General features: G+C 36.2%; 1 protein-coding gene and 2 pseudogenes across 1 annotated transcript; 1 reads left to right on the forward strand and 2 right to left on the reverse strand.

Annotated features, from left to right (window-relative positions):
* On the forward strand, positions 1-904 carry LOC114113786 (olfactory receptor 6C3-like; annotated as a pseudogene).
* A 3,904-nt stretch (positions 905-4,808) lies between these two features.
* LOC121816012 (olfactory receptor 6C1-like) lies at positions 4,809-5,747 on the reverse strand. Its single transcript, XM_042247080.1, has one exon. It carries the CDS (start codon positions 5,745-5,747, stop codon positions 4,809-4,811), a length of 939 nt encoding a protein of 312 aa, XP_042103014.1.
* Positions 5,748-16,474: 10,727 nt separating this feature from the next.
* LOC101118774 (olfactory receptor 6C3-like) lies at positions 16,475-17,386 on the reverse strand (annotated as a pseudogene).
* Positions 17,387-18,289: the final 903 nt, after the last annotated feature.

Genomic DNA, 18,289 nt, shown 5'->3' on the forward strand with positions numbered 1-18,289 from the left:
ATGAAAAACTACACAAGATCCACAGAAGTCATTCTTCTGGGCCTATCAGATGACCCAGTTTCAGACTGTGACTTTTCTCTTTTTAATCATCACATGCATATTGTGTCACTGGAAATTTGACCATCATCATTCTCACCTTGGTGGACCCCCATCTATAGACACCTATGTATTTTTTCCTCAGGAACTTCTCTATATTAGAAATTTCCTTTACAAAGTCTGTATTCCTAGATTTCTGGGCACAATTATCACTAGGGACAAAGCAATTTCATACAACAATGGTACAGCTCAGATGTTTTTCTTCATTTTCTTGAGTATCACTGAGTTTTATCTTCTAACTGTCATGTCCTATGATAGCTATGTAGCTATCTGCAAACCCCTGCATTACACAACCATCATGAACAACAGAGTCTGTGTATTGCTTGTCTTTTGTGCTTGGCTGGCAGAGTTCTTAAACATCTTCCCACCTGTTATTCTTTTTCTCCAGTTAGATTACTGTGGTTCTAATATCATAGATCACTTTACTTGTGACTATTTCCCCCTCTTGCAAATATCCTGCTCAGACACATGGCACCTTGGTTTTTACTCTGCAATAGTGATTCTGCTTTTTTACTTTGGCATTAATAATTCTATCCTATATGTTCATCATCAAGACAATTCTGAGACTGCCTTCTGACAGTTAGAGAAAAAATGCATTTTCTACATGCTCCTCTCACACTGTCATTTCCATCTCTTGTGGAAGTTGCATATTCATGTATGCCAACCCATCAGCAAAATAAGAGGCATCCTTGATGAAAGGAGTAGCAATTCTGAATACTTCTGTTGCTCCTAACCAGCAAGTGAAGCAAGCCTTTAAGATATCATCCAAAATGTTATCTTTTTCTCAAGTAAATGCAAGTATCTGTAGCATTGAAAAATAAAAGTTCTGGTCAATGATTTCTTCATTCATATTCTCTCAAAACTATTTCACTACAGTTATATAGTGCCTTTTTATTCATTCCTATTCTAAACTTCCCCACACATTGAACCAAGTAAATTGGATAAAGCTGAATATTGCTTTAGAATTTTCTGTAAATTGTTTTTTATGCGTATGTATTTGATGAAGTATAAAATGTTACAACGTAAGCCATTTTGTTTAAGAAAAAGAATCTCAGGAAAAATGTGGATTTCTGAAATTGTCACTCATACAAGATAACAAAAATGAATAGTATTAGAAAATTTTGATTCTACTGGCACTTTCATGAAATCAAATAACCACAAACACTTGCTGATTGTAAATTAAATATGAATATTTACTTAAATATTTTTGAAAGATTATAAACATACATATTCAAAATCTTTATGCTACTAGTAACAATTTTGATAATAAGGAAGAGAAGGGCAAGAAAGAAGAGGGTAGAGATAATTATGTTTAACAATTACTATATTTCAAACTTATTCTAGAGAATTATTTTCTAGAAGAAAGCAATTTCTTCCTATTGGCTCACTGAATCCTGCCAACAACATTCTGAGGTACCTGTAATTGTTATTCTCTTTCAGAAATATTACTTTATCTTTTCCTCTGGAAATATCTTATAAGATTATCATCATTCATATGCATGTGAAAAATGTTGGAATTAAATTTTAAAATCTTACCTCTGTCAAGAATTTCCTCGTTTTAGTCATAAACAGTTCAGTCACTCATTTGTGTCTGACTCTTTGCAACACCATGGACTGCAGCACGCCAGGCCTCCCTATCCATCACCAACTCCCAGAGTTTACTCAAACTCATGTCCTATGAGTCAGTGATGCCATCCAACCATCGCATCTTCTGTCATCCCCTTCTCCTCCCACCTTCCTTCTTTCCCAGCATCAGGGTTTCTTCAAATGAGTCAGTTCTTCACATCAGGAGGCCAAAGTATTGGCGCTTCAGCTTCAACATCAGTCCTTACAATGAAGATTCAGGACTGATTTCCTTTAGGATGGACTGTTTGGGTCTCTTTGCTATCCAAGGAACTCTCAAGAGTCTTCTCCAACACAACAGTTCAAAAGCATCAATTCTTCAGCACTCAGCTTTCTTTATAGTCCAACTCTCACATCCATACATGACTACTGGAAAAACATAGCTTTGACTAGATGGACCTATTAGTCATACTACCTTACTTTAAATAAGAAATAATATATGGGTCAATGTTTAGGAAAATTTTGATACAGGAGGTCTGTGGACGATCCATAGCCCATTGGGAAAATTTGGTCCACCACCTATTTTTATTAAAATTTTTATTGAACACCCCTGAGCCCTTTCATTTACATGTTGTTCATAGCTGCATCCAAAATAAAGACAGGAAGAACTGAGTAATTGCATCAGGGACACTATACCTGCAAATTCTAAATTATTAATATATTACCCTTCTACAGAAAAAGTCTGTGTTTACCTCTGCTATTGATAGTCAAAATAATTATACTGATAGCAAATATTTAAACTAACCTCTAAAGAGTTTGTATAGAATGATGTAGAGAGCTGCATTATCTGATAATATCAGCGTAGACTCGTTCATATCTTTTGTAAAATTTTTACAGTTCTTTTAATTCCCAGAACTAACCTATCTACTGTTTATGGTATATTTTTATTGTGTGAATAAGAACTCACAATCCTCAATCAAGTCTAAACTTCAGTATTTTCACATGCTTCCAATCAATCTTAGAAATTATAAATGTTTCAGCATGAGGGAAGGAAAAAGTAATGGCATGACTTTCCTACAAAGTGGAAATCTCAGTATTTTTTTATAAGTTGTTTTTCCTGCGTTTCATCAAATGATGGATCTAAGACTCTCAATTGAGGATAGTATGTGAATATCAGGAAAAACGTGCCTGTGAGTTATAGTTACAGTCTTTGTATAATAATGGTTTAAAAACAAGGGATGAGTTTGAGTACCTTTCATCATTATATAAAATTTTGAATTCATGGAAAACAGAAAAGAAAAAAGTGTTCAGGGCCAGAATTGCATGATCCTGCATGATTATTCATATAAATTCTAATCAGTACATTTTACAATATAATAATGCTTAAAATAAGCATTTTTAACAAAAACCCTCAAGTTTATTTACGGCAAAACTTTGCTCTTGTTACCTTCTTTACTCCTATTGAGTAGGCATATCACTTAAAGAGGCAATTAAATGAATTGTATGTACAAGCTATTATCTCAGAATAGTCACAAATATGAGAAAGTTATAATACCCCTTAGCTGCTGCTGCTGCTGCTGCTGCTAAGTCACTTCAGTCCAACTAAGTGCGACCCCATAGACGGCAGCCCATCAGGCTCCCCCGTCCCTGGGATTCTCCAGGCAAGAACACTGGAGTGGGTTGCCATTTCCTTCTTCAATTCATGAAAGTGAAAAGTGAAAGTGAAGTCATTCAGTCGTGTCCCACTCTTAGAGGCCCCATGGACTGCAGCCTACCAGGCTCCTCCGTCCATGGGATTTTCCAGGCAAGAGAACTGGAGTGGGGTGCCATTGCTTTCTCCCTTAGCTACTGATTATGAAAAGATCAGCTTAACATCAAGCTTTTATTTAAATATACAACTGACCATAGTAAATGCAGTCATATTTGGTATCCAGTAATATTTATTTCGTCAGCTACAAATTGGCACCTGCCATGAGTGCTTGCCATCTGCCTCTACAAGGATTAAATTATGTGCTGTGCAGCTGCTGATGTTCAACACCACCTGAAGGAGTTCAGTGTGGAGATCAGGAGTGAGACACTTTTGCTCTGGGAAAACTGGCAGGATGGATCTTCAGATAGTTAAATAGTCTCAGAAGCTGATTTTATGAGCCCAATTCTTAATTCTCCTCATACCAGAAAAACACTAAAATTCTTCATGGAGACAACTGTTTCTCATAACTAGCAGACATTTCATCAGATGAGCAGAAACTTTCTACAAAAACAATGTGCTTGAATATATGTACTCCCGTTTTACCAAATCACATACACACTGTCCTTCCCCTATACCTCTTTAGATCTGTTTCTCACTGATATCTGAGGTCTGTCTCCCAGATTGCAATCTTCATATTGCCCCAAATACAATTTAAAGTGCCACTCTCATGTTGTGTATTTTTTAAATTGATAATTTCTTCAGGCATTTAAAAAGAATTGTTATGACACATGTGTTAATTTTGGAGTTCCCCAAGAAGTGGAGGCTATTTCATAGTTTTCCGTAACCGCCTTCATAGTTTTCTTCATTATAACAGTCTTTGAGTTGATAAATTATACAGCACAGAAAATGTTAAACTCAGTAATGAGAAAGTCATTTGATTTCCCAAGAAAATGTAATTACATTATTCTTTTAAATTGTACTCTTTTTCACCTAGTTACTAAACTGGCCACAGTATGGAAAGGAGAGTATATGCAATATTCTAATGAGGCTGTCAGATTATGTTTATTGTCCTTGTGTGGTAATAAAAAATAAAGTTAAACATGATACAATATTTAGTCAGTTACTGAAAAGAGTAATTCTGGTGAAATCACTAAATGCTATTCTCTCTTGCATTTTGAAATTTCACCTGAAGAAAAGTGCATGAGAGAAGGTTTGCAATCTGAATGGACAAAAACGTATTTGTATATATATGTACATATGAAGTGTTCGAGTTTAAATGGCAAAAATAAAATACACATATGCAAATATCCTTAGTAAACTGCTGACAATTAACATATAAATGATGAAAATGAATCTAGGGAGGCTGTGTGGATATTAACAAATTTTGAAACAACTGGATTTTAATTTAATTGTTCTTCATTCATATGCCTCTAATTCATGAAACAGGATTTTTATATTTTCATTTCCTTGAGAAAAACATAGTCTTCCTTGCCATGTCCATGAAAGCTCTCTTGACTTGCTGATTCCTAAGAGTGTAGATAAAGGGATTCAGCATGGGTGCTACTGAGGTATTTAGCACAGCTACTCCCTTGCTCAAAGAGACCCTGTCTTTTGCAGATGGATTCACATACATGAAAATGCAGCTGCCATAAGAGATGGAGATGACAATCATGTGGGACGAACACGTGGAAAAGGCCTTTGTCCTCTGAGTGGTAGAAGGGATCCTCAAAATTGTTCTGATGACATATGTGTAGGACAGAATTATTAATGCTAAAGTGAACAATAGGATAAACACAGCACAGGAAAACCTCAGTATCTCTAGGAATTTGGTGTCTGAACAAGAAAGGTATAATAAAGGGAAATAATCACAAGTAAAATGGTTGATAACATTGGACTTACAGTAATCAAGTTGTATGAAGAACATGAGTAATGGGAATATAATTAAGAATGACGTCAGCCAGGAGGCCAAGACAAGCAGTGTGCAGACTCTGTGATTCATGATGGTCATGTAATGCAGCGGTTTGCAGATGGCAATATAACGGTCATAGGACATGGCAACCAGCAGGTAAAACTCAGTGACTCCCAAGAAAATGAAAAAAAATAACTGAGTCATACAATCATTAAAAGAGATGGTTTTATCTCCTGTAATAATGGTGGCCAAGAACTTGGGAATAGTGACAGTTGTAAATGAAACTTCCAATATTGAGAAACTCCTGAGGAAGAAATACATGGGGGTCTGGAGGTGGATATCCAGCAGGGTCAGGATGATAATGGTCAAGTTCCCAGTGATGCTGAGCACATAGGTGATGAGCAGAAAGACAAAGATAACAACCTGAAGTTGTGGGTCATCCGAGAGTCCCAGGAGGATAAATTCTGTTATTTTTGTGTAGTTTCTCATTTTTCTTCTTTTAAGTAACCTTCAGGAGAAAACAGAAAGGGAAGACACAGAGAAGGGGATTATCCATGTATAACACTGGGATTTGTCTCTGAAAGTAAACTTACTATGCCATGCTAACATAATTCAGGAGATTTTTAAAAACAAGTTAATAAAAATAGGTAACTTACTTTAAAGTAAGTTTTTTTAAAATTTAATTTTATTTTATTTTACTTTACAATATTGTATTGGTTTTGCCATACATTAACATAGATCCACCACGGGTGTACACATATTGCCTATCCTGAACACCCCACCCACCTCCCTCCCCATAGAGACAACAAAAGAGACCCAGATGTATAGAACAGTCTAAAGTATAAGTTTTTACCATATGCCAGTGTGTGTGTTTCAAATAGAATATTTCTTTATAAAATCCCTGTTTTATGGGTTGAAATCAGAGTAGAAACAATTTTTAAAAATCTTATCCAAATCACATATCTGAATTGAAAAAGCAGGGATTATAACCAAGATATTTCTGAAACCTAGGAAATATAGTAAAATCAATGCTACCTGTTGACTTGTAAAATGCCCCACCCTCCACTCTTAGAAGGTTCCCTCCTGTTGGGAAAGACTGTCGTTTTTTTCAAGCCCCGTAAAATCACCCTATCCTAGTTTGTGTCAGCTGGTTCCTTGAACTGTTATTCTTTACTGTAATATAGAAAATCTAAATGTGTCAGGAAAAAGTCACCCAGTGGATATGTCTCCAAAATAAGTCATTGGAATGAAATCTTTAACAATGACAGATTTCTAAGTTTCCACTCAGACTCAGATTAACCTCCCAACCTCATACTTCTCTTCTGAGGCCCCAGATAATGGAATAAAGGAATCCAGATAATGGGTTTGCTTCAGCAGTCTTCTCAGATATTAGACAGTCAAGAGAGGAGGCAGAGTGGACATTTAGTAGATTGGATCTATGTTATGAGTTAAGGAAACCAAACTGTGTTGTTCATTCGCCAAGCTGTGTCCGACTCGTGACCCCGTGGACTGCAGCATGCCAGGCTTCCCTGTCCCTCACCATCTCCCAGAGTTTGCTCAAGTTCATGTCTATTGCACTGGTGATGCCATCCATGCCATCATGCCATGGTGATGTCATGCCTCTGACATCCTCTTCTCCTTCTGCCCTCAATCTTTCCCAGGATCATAGTCCTTTCCAATGAGTCAGCTGTTGGCATCAACTGGCCAAATTATTGAAGCTTTCAGTAGATAGCAGCAATGGAGCTGCTCTGCTACAACAGTCAGTTCAGTTAAGTTCAGTCACTCAGTCATGTCCGAATCTCTGCGACCCCATGAATTGCAGCAAGCCAGGCCTCCCTGTCCATCACCACTCCTGGAATTCACTCAAACTCACGTCCATCAAGTCCATGATGCCATCCATTCATCTCATCCTCTGCCATCCCCTTCTTCTCCTGCCCCCAATCCCTCCCAGTATCAGAGTCTTTTCCAATGAGTCAACTCTTCGCACGAGGTGGCCAAAGTACTGGAGTTTCAGCTTTAGCATCATTCCTTCCAAAGAACACCCAGGACTGATCATCTTTAGAATGGACTGGTTGGATCTCCTTGCAGTCCAAGGGACTCTCAAGAATCTTCTCCAACACCACAGTTCAAAAGCATCAATTCTTTAATGCTCAGCTTTCTTCACAGTCCAACTCTCACATCCGTATATGACTACTGGAAAAACCATATATACGTCATATACGGATGACTAGGCAGACCTTAGTTGTTTCCTGTGTAGCTCTGCTACATAGGAAATCCCAAACCAGAATTAGGTCGTCTATGAATGGTTTAGCACCAGGTTCCCTATAAATTGGGGTGCCATGATGGGTGAAAGGGTGACTAACTTTCTGGCTGCACCCAGTATCCCAGGAAGAAGGGCTCTTTGCACCTGACCTTGGTCCCAAAGCACAGGGTGGTGCTCCCTTAGGGACCCCGGTGGAGGCCTGCTAGCAGGGATGTTGGGGGCCTGCTATCCAAGACTAATCAAGGCTCCTGTGATGCTGCTGTGTCATTCTGCATGGGTAGTATTCTGACTTAGAGGTGTTCAGTCATAATCCCACAAATGGTATCTTCACTCCATTGGCTCTTCAGCTAAGCTCTCAACCAAAGTGTATAAATATCTGAAAACAAACATTACCTTCCAGAGAATATTTTTTCTTCAAAGTTTCTGCCATCTAAATGTTACTAGTATTCTCTCCATTTCTGTTTCTAGCTGTGTACAACACTTTGCAGCCTCTTTGACTGTAGCCCACGAGGCTCCTCTGCCCATAGAATTTTCCAGGCAAGAACACTTGGGTGGGGGTGCCATCTTCTACTTCAGGGGCTCTTCCCCATCCAAGTATTGGACCCAAGTCTCTTGCAAATCTTGCATTGGCAAACAGATTATTTACCAATTGTACCACCTGGGAAGCATCTACATTAATATTTCCTTAATAGAATTTCTATTTTGTCACTGTATTAGTATAAAGATGAAATAGCAATGAAAATCTTTATTTTGTCATTCCAATTAACAGAAATAATAATGCAATTATGTTAAAAAGAAGCTGAGCTCCCTCAATAAATTCAGGCAACCCAGAATTTGATACATATTTACAAATATAAAAGTCATTGTTTTCAGTTAACAAAAATCATCTCTAATTAACAATTTTGTATAAGAGTCAGACATGACTGAGCGACTGAACTGAACTGAACTGATGATTCTGATCTATAAACCATTTCTGGAATGTGAGGTGTTAACCATTCCTGGGATGCTTTTGGTAAAGTAATGAAGAATATATCCAAATTTATAAGACATCATTTCAGAGTTGTTTTCCTTACAACTCATTCATGCTTTTTCCCCCCTTAGTCCCATGGATCTTAGGATAACAAGTTGCATATTCCTTTCTGTCGCTTTCTTTTTAATGAATTCTCCTGTCTTGGATAAGGGCTTCCCAGGTGGCATTGGTGGTAAAGTACATGCCTGCCAATTCAGGAAACATAAGAGATGTGGGTTCCATCTCTAGGTTGGGAAGATCCCCTGGAGAAGGGCATGGCATCACACCCAGGTATTCAGCCTGAAGAATTCCCATGTAGAAAGGAACATGGCAGGCTACAGTCCATAGGGTCTCAAAGAGTCAATACAGGACTGAAGTGACGTAGCAGCAGTGTCTTGGATCTCATTGTCGAAACAGGCATGTGGCTCATTGAAAGTGAAAATTAACCTATATGATAAACAAATACTGGCCATTTTTTTAAACAAGATAACTGGAAGTGATTTTCAGGACACAAATGCTATTCCATAGTAAATTGTAAGCATGGCTTCTTTGAGAAAAGATCACTAGCGTTCCCCAAATTCATCACTTTTAAAAACTGACAATATTTAAATGTCTATTAAGGATTGGGTTCCTTATTTTATACAAATTGTGAGACATGAGTGGGAAGCTCTCTAAATTCCACAATATAATTGGAAACAAATTAGCTTCTCACATTCTCTATGTGTACTGAATTTTCTCTTCATAACTTTAAGACTCCTAAGGAAATCTTAAGTAATTCTACGAACACGTATATCCTCAAGGCATCCCTTTGCATACTACACAGTATTCCACTTCCTTATCTTTTCCTTTCACTTGAGGATCTTTTTCTTGTTGTTAGGTTTATAAGCTAGAATAATTTGTTGCAGAAGAGAACATAATATTTATTAAATTTGATATCTTGGGTAATAGCTTGGTTTTATAACAACCCTAATCTTTTTTCTAGAATGATTCGTTCCACTCCTGATTGTGTTTGCTGACATCTAATACCATGGAAGAACGTCATCATGACTGTATGGGAAAAAATAAAAACTCATAAGAGTCAATTTAGATTATTTTCAGATTATTAATTTATGACTGCCTTTGACTAGTCCTACAGTTAGTTCAGAATCTTGTTTCTCTCAGTCCTCTAATTATTTCAGGAAAAAAAAAAAAACAAAACAACCCTTGTTTCTTTCTTAATGGAAAAGGGAAATCAAAGCACCAATAAGTATGACTAGGAATAATGAAGGAAAAACTGTAAAGACCTAAGTCACTCTCAAAATCTGTATATTTTCCTAGAAATATTGCTTCTCTCCTAATTGTCTCAGTTTTAACTATTATCTATGTCTGAAGATAATTTTTAACTTAAAAAGGAAATAAACTCTTATAAAAATATGGCATCAGGACTTAATTTTAGTTAAAAATGTGTGAGACTATTAGGGTTTTGCATTCCAAGAGAAATTATTAAAACTTCAACTCTCTGAGTTATAGGTTTCTTTTCCACTATGAACATGACTATAATATTTCATGGAATTATTATGAGGGCTAATTTAATTGAAAGAAAAGTGAAATTATATAAAAACTTTAAAGCATGTATTCTCAGAGTAAATACTATTTTTATTATTATTCCTAAAAATAAAATCAATTATTACCTTTGAGGAAGATGAAACCAAAATAAGAAACAATAACCATTTTTGAGGAAACTCGCTTTAGAGACAATGCTAAGATTTATGTAGTTATCTAACAGACTCATTACAATAGTGTTGTGTAATGTTTGAATAAGCTAACAATGAGAGGCTAAATATTAAAATCATATAACTAGTAAATGGTCAAATTGGTATTCTAAATTCTTTCTGCTTGAACTGAAGCATGTGTTATTTATCAAACATATACTCAATGAGGAGGACCAAACTCAAAGAGTAATTTTCTAACAATGAATAAATAATTAGTAAGACAAATAGAAAGTATTAATGTGCCCATTCTTCATAACCCTTGATATTTACAGAAAGGAAAGGCAACTCCAAATTATTCATCTCAATGTCATGAAAAGTTAAGCTAAGAATGTATAAATCAATGCTAAGAAAAAGTTGTCATTGGCTTTTACTTTGCAGTCTTACCTCTTTTTGTACAAAAGCATCACTTCAGGTGACTGAAGCTACTTTAAAAACTTGGTAGCTGTTTCAATTTTAGGATAAGATATCAAGCATTTCTAAGAATACTCTATCGCAACACATTTGGAATTACCTTATTTCTATAGATAAATTTCCTTGATACATTTTACACGGAAGCCATGGAAGCAAACACAGTGAAGGGAAGCAAGATACAGAGTTACTGTGGTCCTTTCTGGATGTAATTTCTATATGAATTTTAACCTGCATGAGGCAAATGTTGCTTTATCCACCATATGGCCAAGGCTCATGGGAAATACTCCAGTGAATCAAATGTGACAACAGGGCCAAGAGGAAAATACACTAAGGATTATAAATATGTTATCAACATTTATACCACTACTGAAACAGAGAATTTGGCAGATAACATCCAAACAGATAGAAAAGCATGAGAACTAGGGCAGAAGCATATGGATTATTTTGCTTACTATCTATGTGAAGAGGAAGGGATTTCTTGAATATCCTAAATCACCATTTCTCTGAAGAATAGACCTTTTTCCCTTGCTGACTAGAATACCTTGATGAATGAGTCTTATGAGTAAACGTTATATTTTCCTTTCTTATGTGATAAAATGTGTCTATAAAGTTGTGCTCTGTGCTATTAAATATAAAAAATTTTTAATCAAATAAAGCACAATAAAAAGAAGAATGAGACAAAATATCATACTCAGTGAATTCCAATGAAATTTATGAGAAATTTTGGATTAAATACACTTTAAACTGTTCAAACTCTTCCAAAAAACTTTTCAGGTTATTTTTCCATAATAATGGTACTAATTGTTGAGAAGGATCTCAGAGGTCCTGTTTTCATCTGATTGAAAACAGGTTGTCAGTGTTCCAGTAATTACTGAAAGCATAAATCTAGGGATTTTACAAGAATTTACAACACAGATTCCTTTTAATCTAATTTTAGAAAGGACAAAAAATTAAATAAACCTCATCTATTGACTCAATCACTGTTATTCATTCAACAAACATTTATTGAGATTCTTCTATCTTTGCATAATATAGGAGCACTAGGGACACCACAGGATCAAAATAGATATGACCAAAACTTTAAGCAGCCTACCAAGGAATCTCCAAACACAAATACAGAAGATATTTGTCGTGGTCCATGCACACGTTGGAAAAGAATTTCCAGACATATAGAATGAGAGGGAAATAAAGTTTATTAGAGTGAGAGATGCTGATAAGAAGAGATACTACATTTGATCTTAGCTAAAAGCCTGGGAAGCAATAGACTTAGGCACATGAGGAGAGGGGAGCAGAGGGTGAGATGTATGGAAAGAGTAACATGGAAACTTACATTACCATATGTAAAATATATAGCCAAGGGGAATTTGCTGTATGGATCAGGGGCTCTGCATCAAAAGGGGTGGTATTTGAATGGAGTTAGGAGGGAATGCAAAAGGGAGGGGATATATGTATACCTATGGCTGATTCATGCTGAGCTTTGACAGAAAATTGCAAAATTCTGTAAAGCAATTACCCTTCAATAAAAGAATAAATAAATTTAAAAAAGAAAAGAATGGGAGACGCTGTTAGAATAGTGGGCCAGCTCAAGGGAGAACCGACGTTGAATAGTCCTTAGACAATTTTATACCCAGGGTACGAGTACAAAAATGGGATAGATGTCTTGCGGGTCATTTGCTGATTGGATGAGGCACGTATACTGGGTGGGGAGGAGTAAGGCAAATACCTTCCCTGTGTAGGGTAGGAGGGGAGACAGGTTATATTGCTCAGGAGGACCTGAAATCTGTTAATAGTTATGACATGGGGGCGGGAAGGACCATATGTGTCTGGTTTTTCCATTCCTGCATTCCAAGACCCTCCTTGGTTTTATCTACTTTTTAGTCCTTGGGTCACCACATTCCTCCCTTCCTTTATTTTTAGGGCCAATTCTTTGGGCCCTCTTGATGCCTGTTCATGTCTTATTATCTACCTATTTCCCTTCTTAAGCATTTGGGAACCAAGTCTCAGGAGAAGAGGAGTGATGACCAGTCTGGCTTCTTCAGGCTGTACAGGGGTGTCATGGGACCCTGGGTTCCCTTTGCCTGCTTCTTTGTCAGAGTGCATTTATGGGGGGAGATGAGAGTCCTTGGAATGATAAGGTGATTTTTTTCAGCATTGTCTTTGGGTTGCTCAGAGGGTATTCTTGTACTACCACGTGGAGATTTATTGTATTCTAGAAGAAACAAGCTTAACAAAAAAGTTAAAGGTACATGGCCCAAAGATTAAAAGAAGTAGAAAAGCTGCTCAAGGGCTAGCCAGGAGATCCAGGGCCAGACATTGGTTCATGACATTAGTGTTTCTCTAGGTACAAGAAGATGCAAGAATTTGGGCTCATAAAATCTTTACCTGAAAGCCTCTGACTATCTGAAGGCCAGTTCTTCTGGGCTTTTCCCAGAGCACAGAGTGCCTTATTTCTGATCTCCTTCCTGAGCTCCTTTCAAGGGATGTTGAAGGTGAGCAGCTTGCAGTGGTCATGATGTAATCTTTGTAGAGGCAGCTGGCAAGTGCCAACTCCCAGTCAGCAGGGTCCACATATTTGACCATGCTTTGGGTACATTTCATGCCCATTGTGTGCCCCACAGTGCTGGGAAGGCTCATTCCAGTTCCAGGGAAGATTCCATTGATAGGTCACTCAGTGTGCTGTTATTGGACCAGGCCTTGTGAGCAGCAAGTCTCTGGACCATACCTGTCTTATTATCCTCTTGGTCCAGGAAAATATTCCCTCTTGTTGCTTCTTCCCATATCTAGAGTTACATTATTATAATCATTGATCTCACGGAACTGCTTTTAAGCATTTTAACACAGGCTCAGTCACACATTTATTAACATAAGAAGCAATATTCTGAAACAAGAGACATAGAAAATAGTACAGCTAGCAGCTGTTAATAAGGTCACAATTAAATAAATTTATATTTAAAAAAATTTAAAAAAGAAATAAAGAATTTAAGTCAAGAACTTCATTAGGTGTAGCCCAGCATAACCCGGTCATCTGACTTGGTTAAATGACTATAGGCAGGTGTGACTCTCCTGGTTGTACATCAGAAGGTTGGTATTTGAGATCAGCTTTAGAAACAAACTTAGAGTGTCCTTTTAAATAGCTTAATTAAACCTTGTAGCAATATAACATAACAGCAAGGAACTATCTCAGAAGTGAGTCATAGTAAACACAGACCTTAATTAACAAAACTAGAACTTAATATTAAGTGATATATATATATATATATATATATATATATATTCATTGTGAGGGCATTAACCCTGTGGCCAGGGAAGACTTTAACCTATCAAATAAAAATGAGGTTTGTCAGGGAGCCTGAAAAATCCAAGCAGCTGTCTTGGATTTCCCATAGCCCTGACTCTTTGATATACAGCTATTGTTAACCCATTTTTAATTCTCTGATTTATGAGTAGACTATTGTCATGTTTTAAGGACATCAGAATAGCAAAAGTCTGAGTGAAGGGTTATTTTTTGTAGAAGCAGAATGAACTTTTACATATACCATAATCTTTAATAATTCTTATTTACTGTACCAAAGTAACAAAAGATTTTAAAAACAAAGAAAATACCTAAAAGCAAAAAATTCATAATCTGTTATTGAAAGCTTCATTCTAACAAAACTTTGTTCTCTTAACATAGAGAATAGGCTAAATTCCAGCCTGTTACCAGTATACAAGATAACTAACAAACAAAATATTTTATTGGTTAATCTTAGAAAAGTCTTTTCCATAAATCTTGAAACAGCAATATTCTTGCAAAAGCATCACAGTGAAACCATAGAAGGCATGTTAAAAATCTGATTAAATTTCAATTGACAAAGTAGCCTGGCCACTGCTGTGATATGTAACACTAATATGATAACTAGAATTAAATTGACCACATTTTTTATCAGGGCGTATTAGATCTATTCAAATTCCACATAATTTTAGGATATATATATATATATCCTAATATATATATATTAGTAAATCAACCATATAGTATGGCCTGGGAAGATTTATCATCCCTTCAACAATACTTCTCATGTAACTTAACATATCTAATGAACCCAGGTAGTTTAATAGCTCTTTGGAATGTCTCAGGGGCCCTTTGAAGTATCCCAAAGTCATCCTCATAAAATATGTGAGATGCCTCAAATCCTCTTGCTGGACTTGATGATGATGAAGTCCTGAACAAATCCAGCTCCTAAATCCTGGAGTGGCAGTTGAACTGTCACTTGGTGTAGGTAAAAAACACCAAGTTACAAGTGAAAAGAAGAAACAGAAAATCAAATAAAATAAACTTCAAAAATTTCGCCCTAAAGAAAAGGAGGTTTTTGAACACTTGACAAAGACATCAAAATAACTGCCATAAATATGATCACTAAATTCAGGAAAGTGGCAGTGTTTTAGTTTTATTGAATTTATTCTGAATTATTTGAATAAACTTTTTTTCCAAAATAATGGAGAACATGTGAATTATATACAAAATACATGATATCATGATCAATATTTACCTTCAAAATGTGTATTGAATTTCACAAAATAAATATCTTGACATTAAGGGTACATATCTCTTTGGACTGAATTTAGTGTATGTCAACAAAAACATATAGTCACAACCTGGAAGAAGAGAGCTACCTTATTTGATGGGAATGTTTAGGAATCTGAGCCCAGGAAACAGTATCTCAGTAGCTCAGAGAAAACTGCATCAAGAAGACAGGAGAGGGAGTCAGACTATATACAAGTGTGAAACAAAGAGAGCAGGCAGTCTGAACACCAAAGATCAGGTATCAAATTAAGGACTTTAACATTCTAGGCATGGGAAGATGCAAGCCTCTAGGTTCACTGAATTAATTCCTTTCATAAACACCTCAGCTGCTGTTGTTGCTGCTGCTAAGTTGCTTCAGTCGTGTCCGACTCTGTGCGACCCCATAGACGGCAGCCCATCAGGCTCCACCGTCCCTGGGATTCTCCAGGCAAGAACACTGGGGTGGGTTGCCATTTCCTTCTCCAATGCATGAAAGTAAAAAGTGAAAGTGAAGTTGCTCAGTCGTGTCTGACCCTCAGCGACCCCATGGACTGCAGCCTACCAGGCTCCTCCGTACATGGGATTTTCCAGGCAAGAGTACTGAAGTGGGGTGGCATTGGTTCCCTTGTTCACCTTAAAGAGTTGCAAGTGGCTACTTCTTGCATCACCCCCAGGTACTCAGCAGTCACTATGAAGGAATGAGACTCTTCTGGATCTCAGTTTTGGGAGCTCTCATTCACATCTGGAGACCAGAAATTGCTGATGGCTGTGACATTTCTTGTTTGTTGATATAGCAGGAGATAGTTTCATTTCACATGTAAAATCACACAGAATATATAGATTCTTTAAACGATGAGAAATGTCAATGTTCATCTTGAAAATACACAGGAAACTACACACTCATTTTGAAACTCTATATTTGAAGTACAAGGTGGTATCATAGGATCTTTTCAGGGACTGATTAAGAGAATTAAAAGTATCTTTCACATTGTGCTCTGTCTTAAAGAAATACATTTCATTTTTACAAAAGTTCTGCATAAAAATAGCCTTTATTATATTTTTACATGTCAAAAAACAATACACTGGAGAAACAGGAATAGAAGTAGAAGCAACAGACTGGGAAAATAATATATTAACTGTCAGGTGGTATGTTAAGAGACTACAAAGATCAACCATATTATACAGAATTTAAGGAACTTCAGGAATTAACCAAACTCTCCTTTAAAGTTGACAAAAAATTCATTTATTGGCAGAAAAGATTACTTTATAGACCACGTCTTTGAAGGCTTGTTTCACTTGCTGGTTTCACAGGGTGTAGATGAAGGGGTTCAGCATGGGGGCCACAGAGGTATTGAGAATAGCCACTCCTTTTGTCAATGATGCCTTTTCTTTGGCCGAGGGATTAGCATACATGAATATACAGCTTCCATAGGAGATGGAGATGACAATCATGTGAGAGGAACAAATGGAGAAGGCCTTTTTCTCTGACTGGCAGATGGGATTCTCAGAATAGTCCTGACAATGTACATATATGACAAAATCACTAAGGCCAAAGTGAACAGCGAACTAACCAAAGCAAAGTAAAAACCCATTACTTCTAGGAACCATGTATCTGAACAAGACAATTGTAAAAGGGGGAAATAGTCACATGCAAAATAATCAATGACATTGGAAGCACAGTAAGCCAGCTGGAGGAGAAGCATAAGGGGCAGGAAAATGGTCAGAAACCCACCCAGCCAAGCACAGAGCACAAGCAGGCTGCAGAGTTTCCTGCTCATGATGGTTGTGTAATGCAGGGGCTTGCAGATGGCAACATAGCGGTCATAGGACATGGTGGTTAGAATGTAAAATTCAGTCACCCCCATGAAAATAAAGAAAAATAGTTGGGCTGCACAATTGTTGTAAGAAATAGTCTGGTCTTTGGTAATAATTGCCCCCAGAAAAGGAGATTTCTTAGAAAGAGAAGTTTTGGAGGAAGAAATACATTGGTGTCTGGAGATGGGAGTCCACCCAGGTTAGGGTGATGATAGTCAGGTTTCCAGTGACACTTAATACATCTGTGATAAATAAGAAGAGGAGAATCACAATCTGAAGCTCAGGATCATCAGAAAGGCCTAGAAGGACAAAGTCTATGATCACTGTGTGGTTCATTTCTTTTTTTCCTCCTTTTTTTCTTCTTTTAAATATATTTAGATAGAAAGTGTATTAAAAGGAAGAGATGAAAATATAATTTATTATGATCAATATAATCATCAACTCTAAATCATTCTCTCTAATTCATGCCCATATTGTTTTCTTTTAATACTTTATTTACAATTTTTCTTAAAATGTATTTGTGGGTCATTTTTTATTTAATAGTTCTCTTATTCTAAATCTAACAGGAGAAGTCAGGAAATCTTTATATGTTTATTATTCAGAATTGATAAATGAATTTGATACTTTCTTATTTGTCTAAATTATGCAAGTCATTTCAGTTTTGTTGGGATAATCCTATAAAACATACATCATTTTTTGTCATGTAGGTAGCAGAAGACACTGCCATGTAAAAGAGAAGTGGATGATCTTACTTCCATCATAAGATATAAATGAAACAGAAGAATAAAGTAACAACACCTTTTATGAAACAAGAAATCAATTCATTATTTTCTTAGCAAAAAAATATAAACTTTAAAATGTTTAATGGTTAGATAATTTAATTACCAGCTTTTTTTTATATTAGTATTTATGAATGTAATTATCAAAATGAAAATATACTATAGGTATTAGATATTATTTATAAGAAAATAGAATAAATAGATAAGTATTTTATATATTAAATTACATTCACTTAATGGCTTGTCTGATAATTCCTTTGAAATCATTAATGTGTGACATTCTCTAAGATTTTCTATGAATATAGGTATAGAAACTTTATATGTATAGAAAACTGTATATTTTTGAGCTTAAAAGGATATGCAGTATTTATCAATTTTTAATTTTGCATAATTTTGCATAATTCAGCACAAACTGAAAAGTAACTACTAGCCTCAGATAGTAGCAGCTATGTTACCCAGA

Source organism: Ovis aries, chromosome 3 (genome assembly GCF_016772045.2).
Source record: "Ovis aries strain OAR_USU_Benz2616 breed Rambouillet chromosome 3, ARS-UI_Ramb_v3.0, whole genome shotgun sequence".
Taxonomy (NCBI): domain Eukaryota; kingdom Metazoa; phylum Chordata; class Mammalia; order Artiodactyla; family Bovidae; genus Ovis; species Ovis aries.

What these genes read in the sequence shown, in the direction of transcription:
- LOC121816012 (XM_042247080.1), bottom strand. Translation starts at nt 5,747, where the DNA reads ATGAGAAACTACACAAAAATAACAGAATTTATCCTCCTGGGACTCTCG.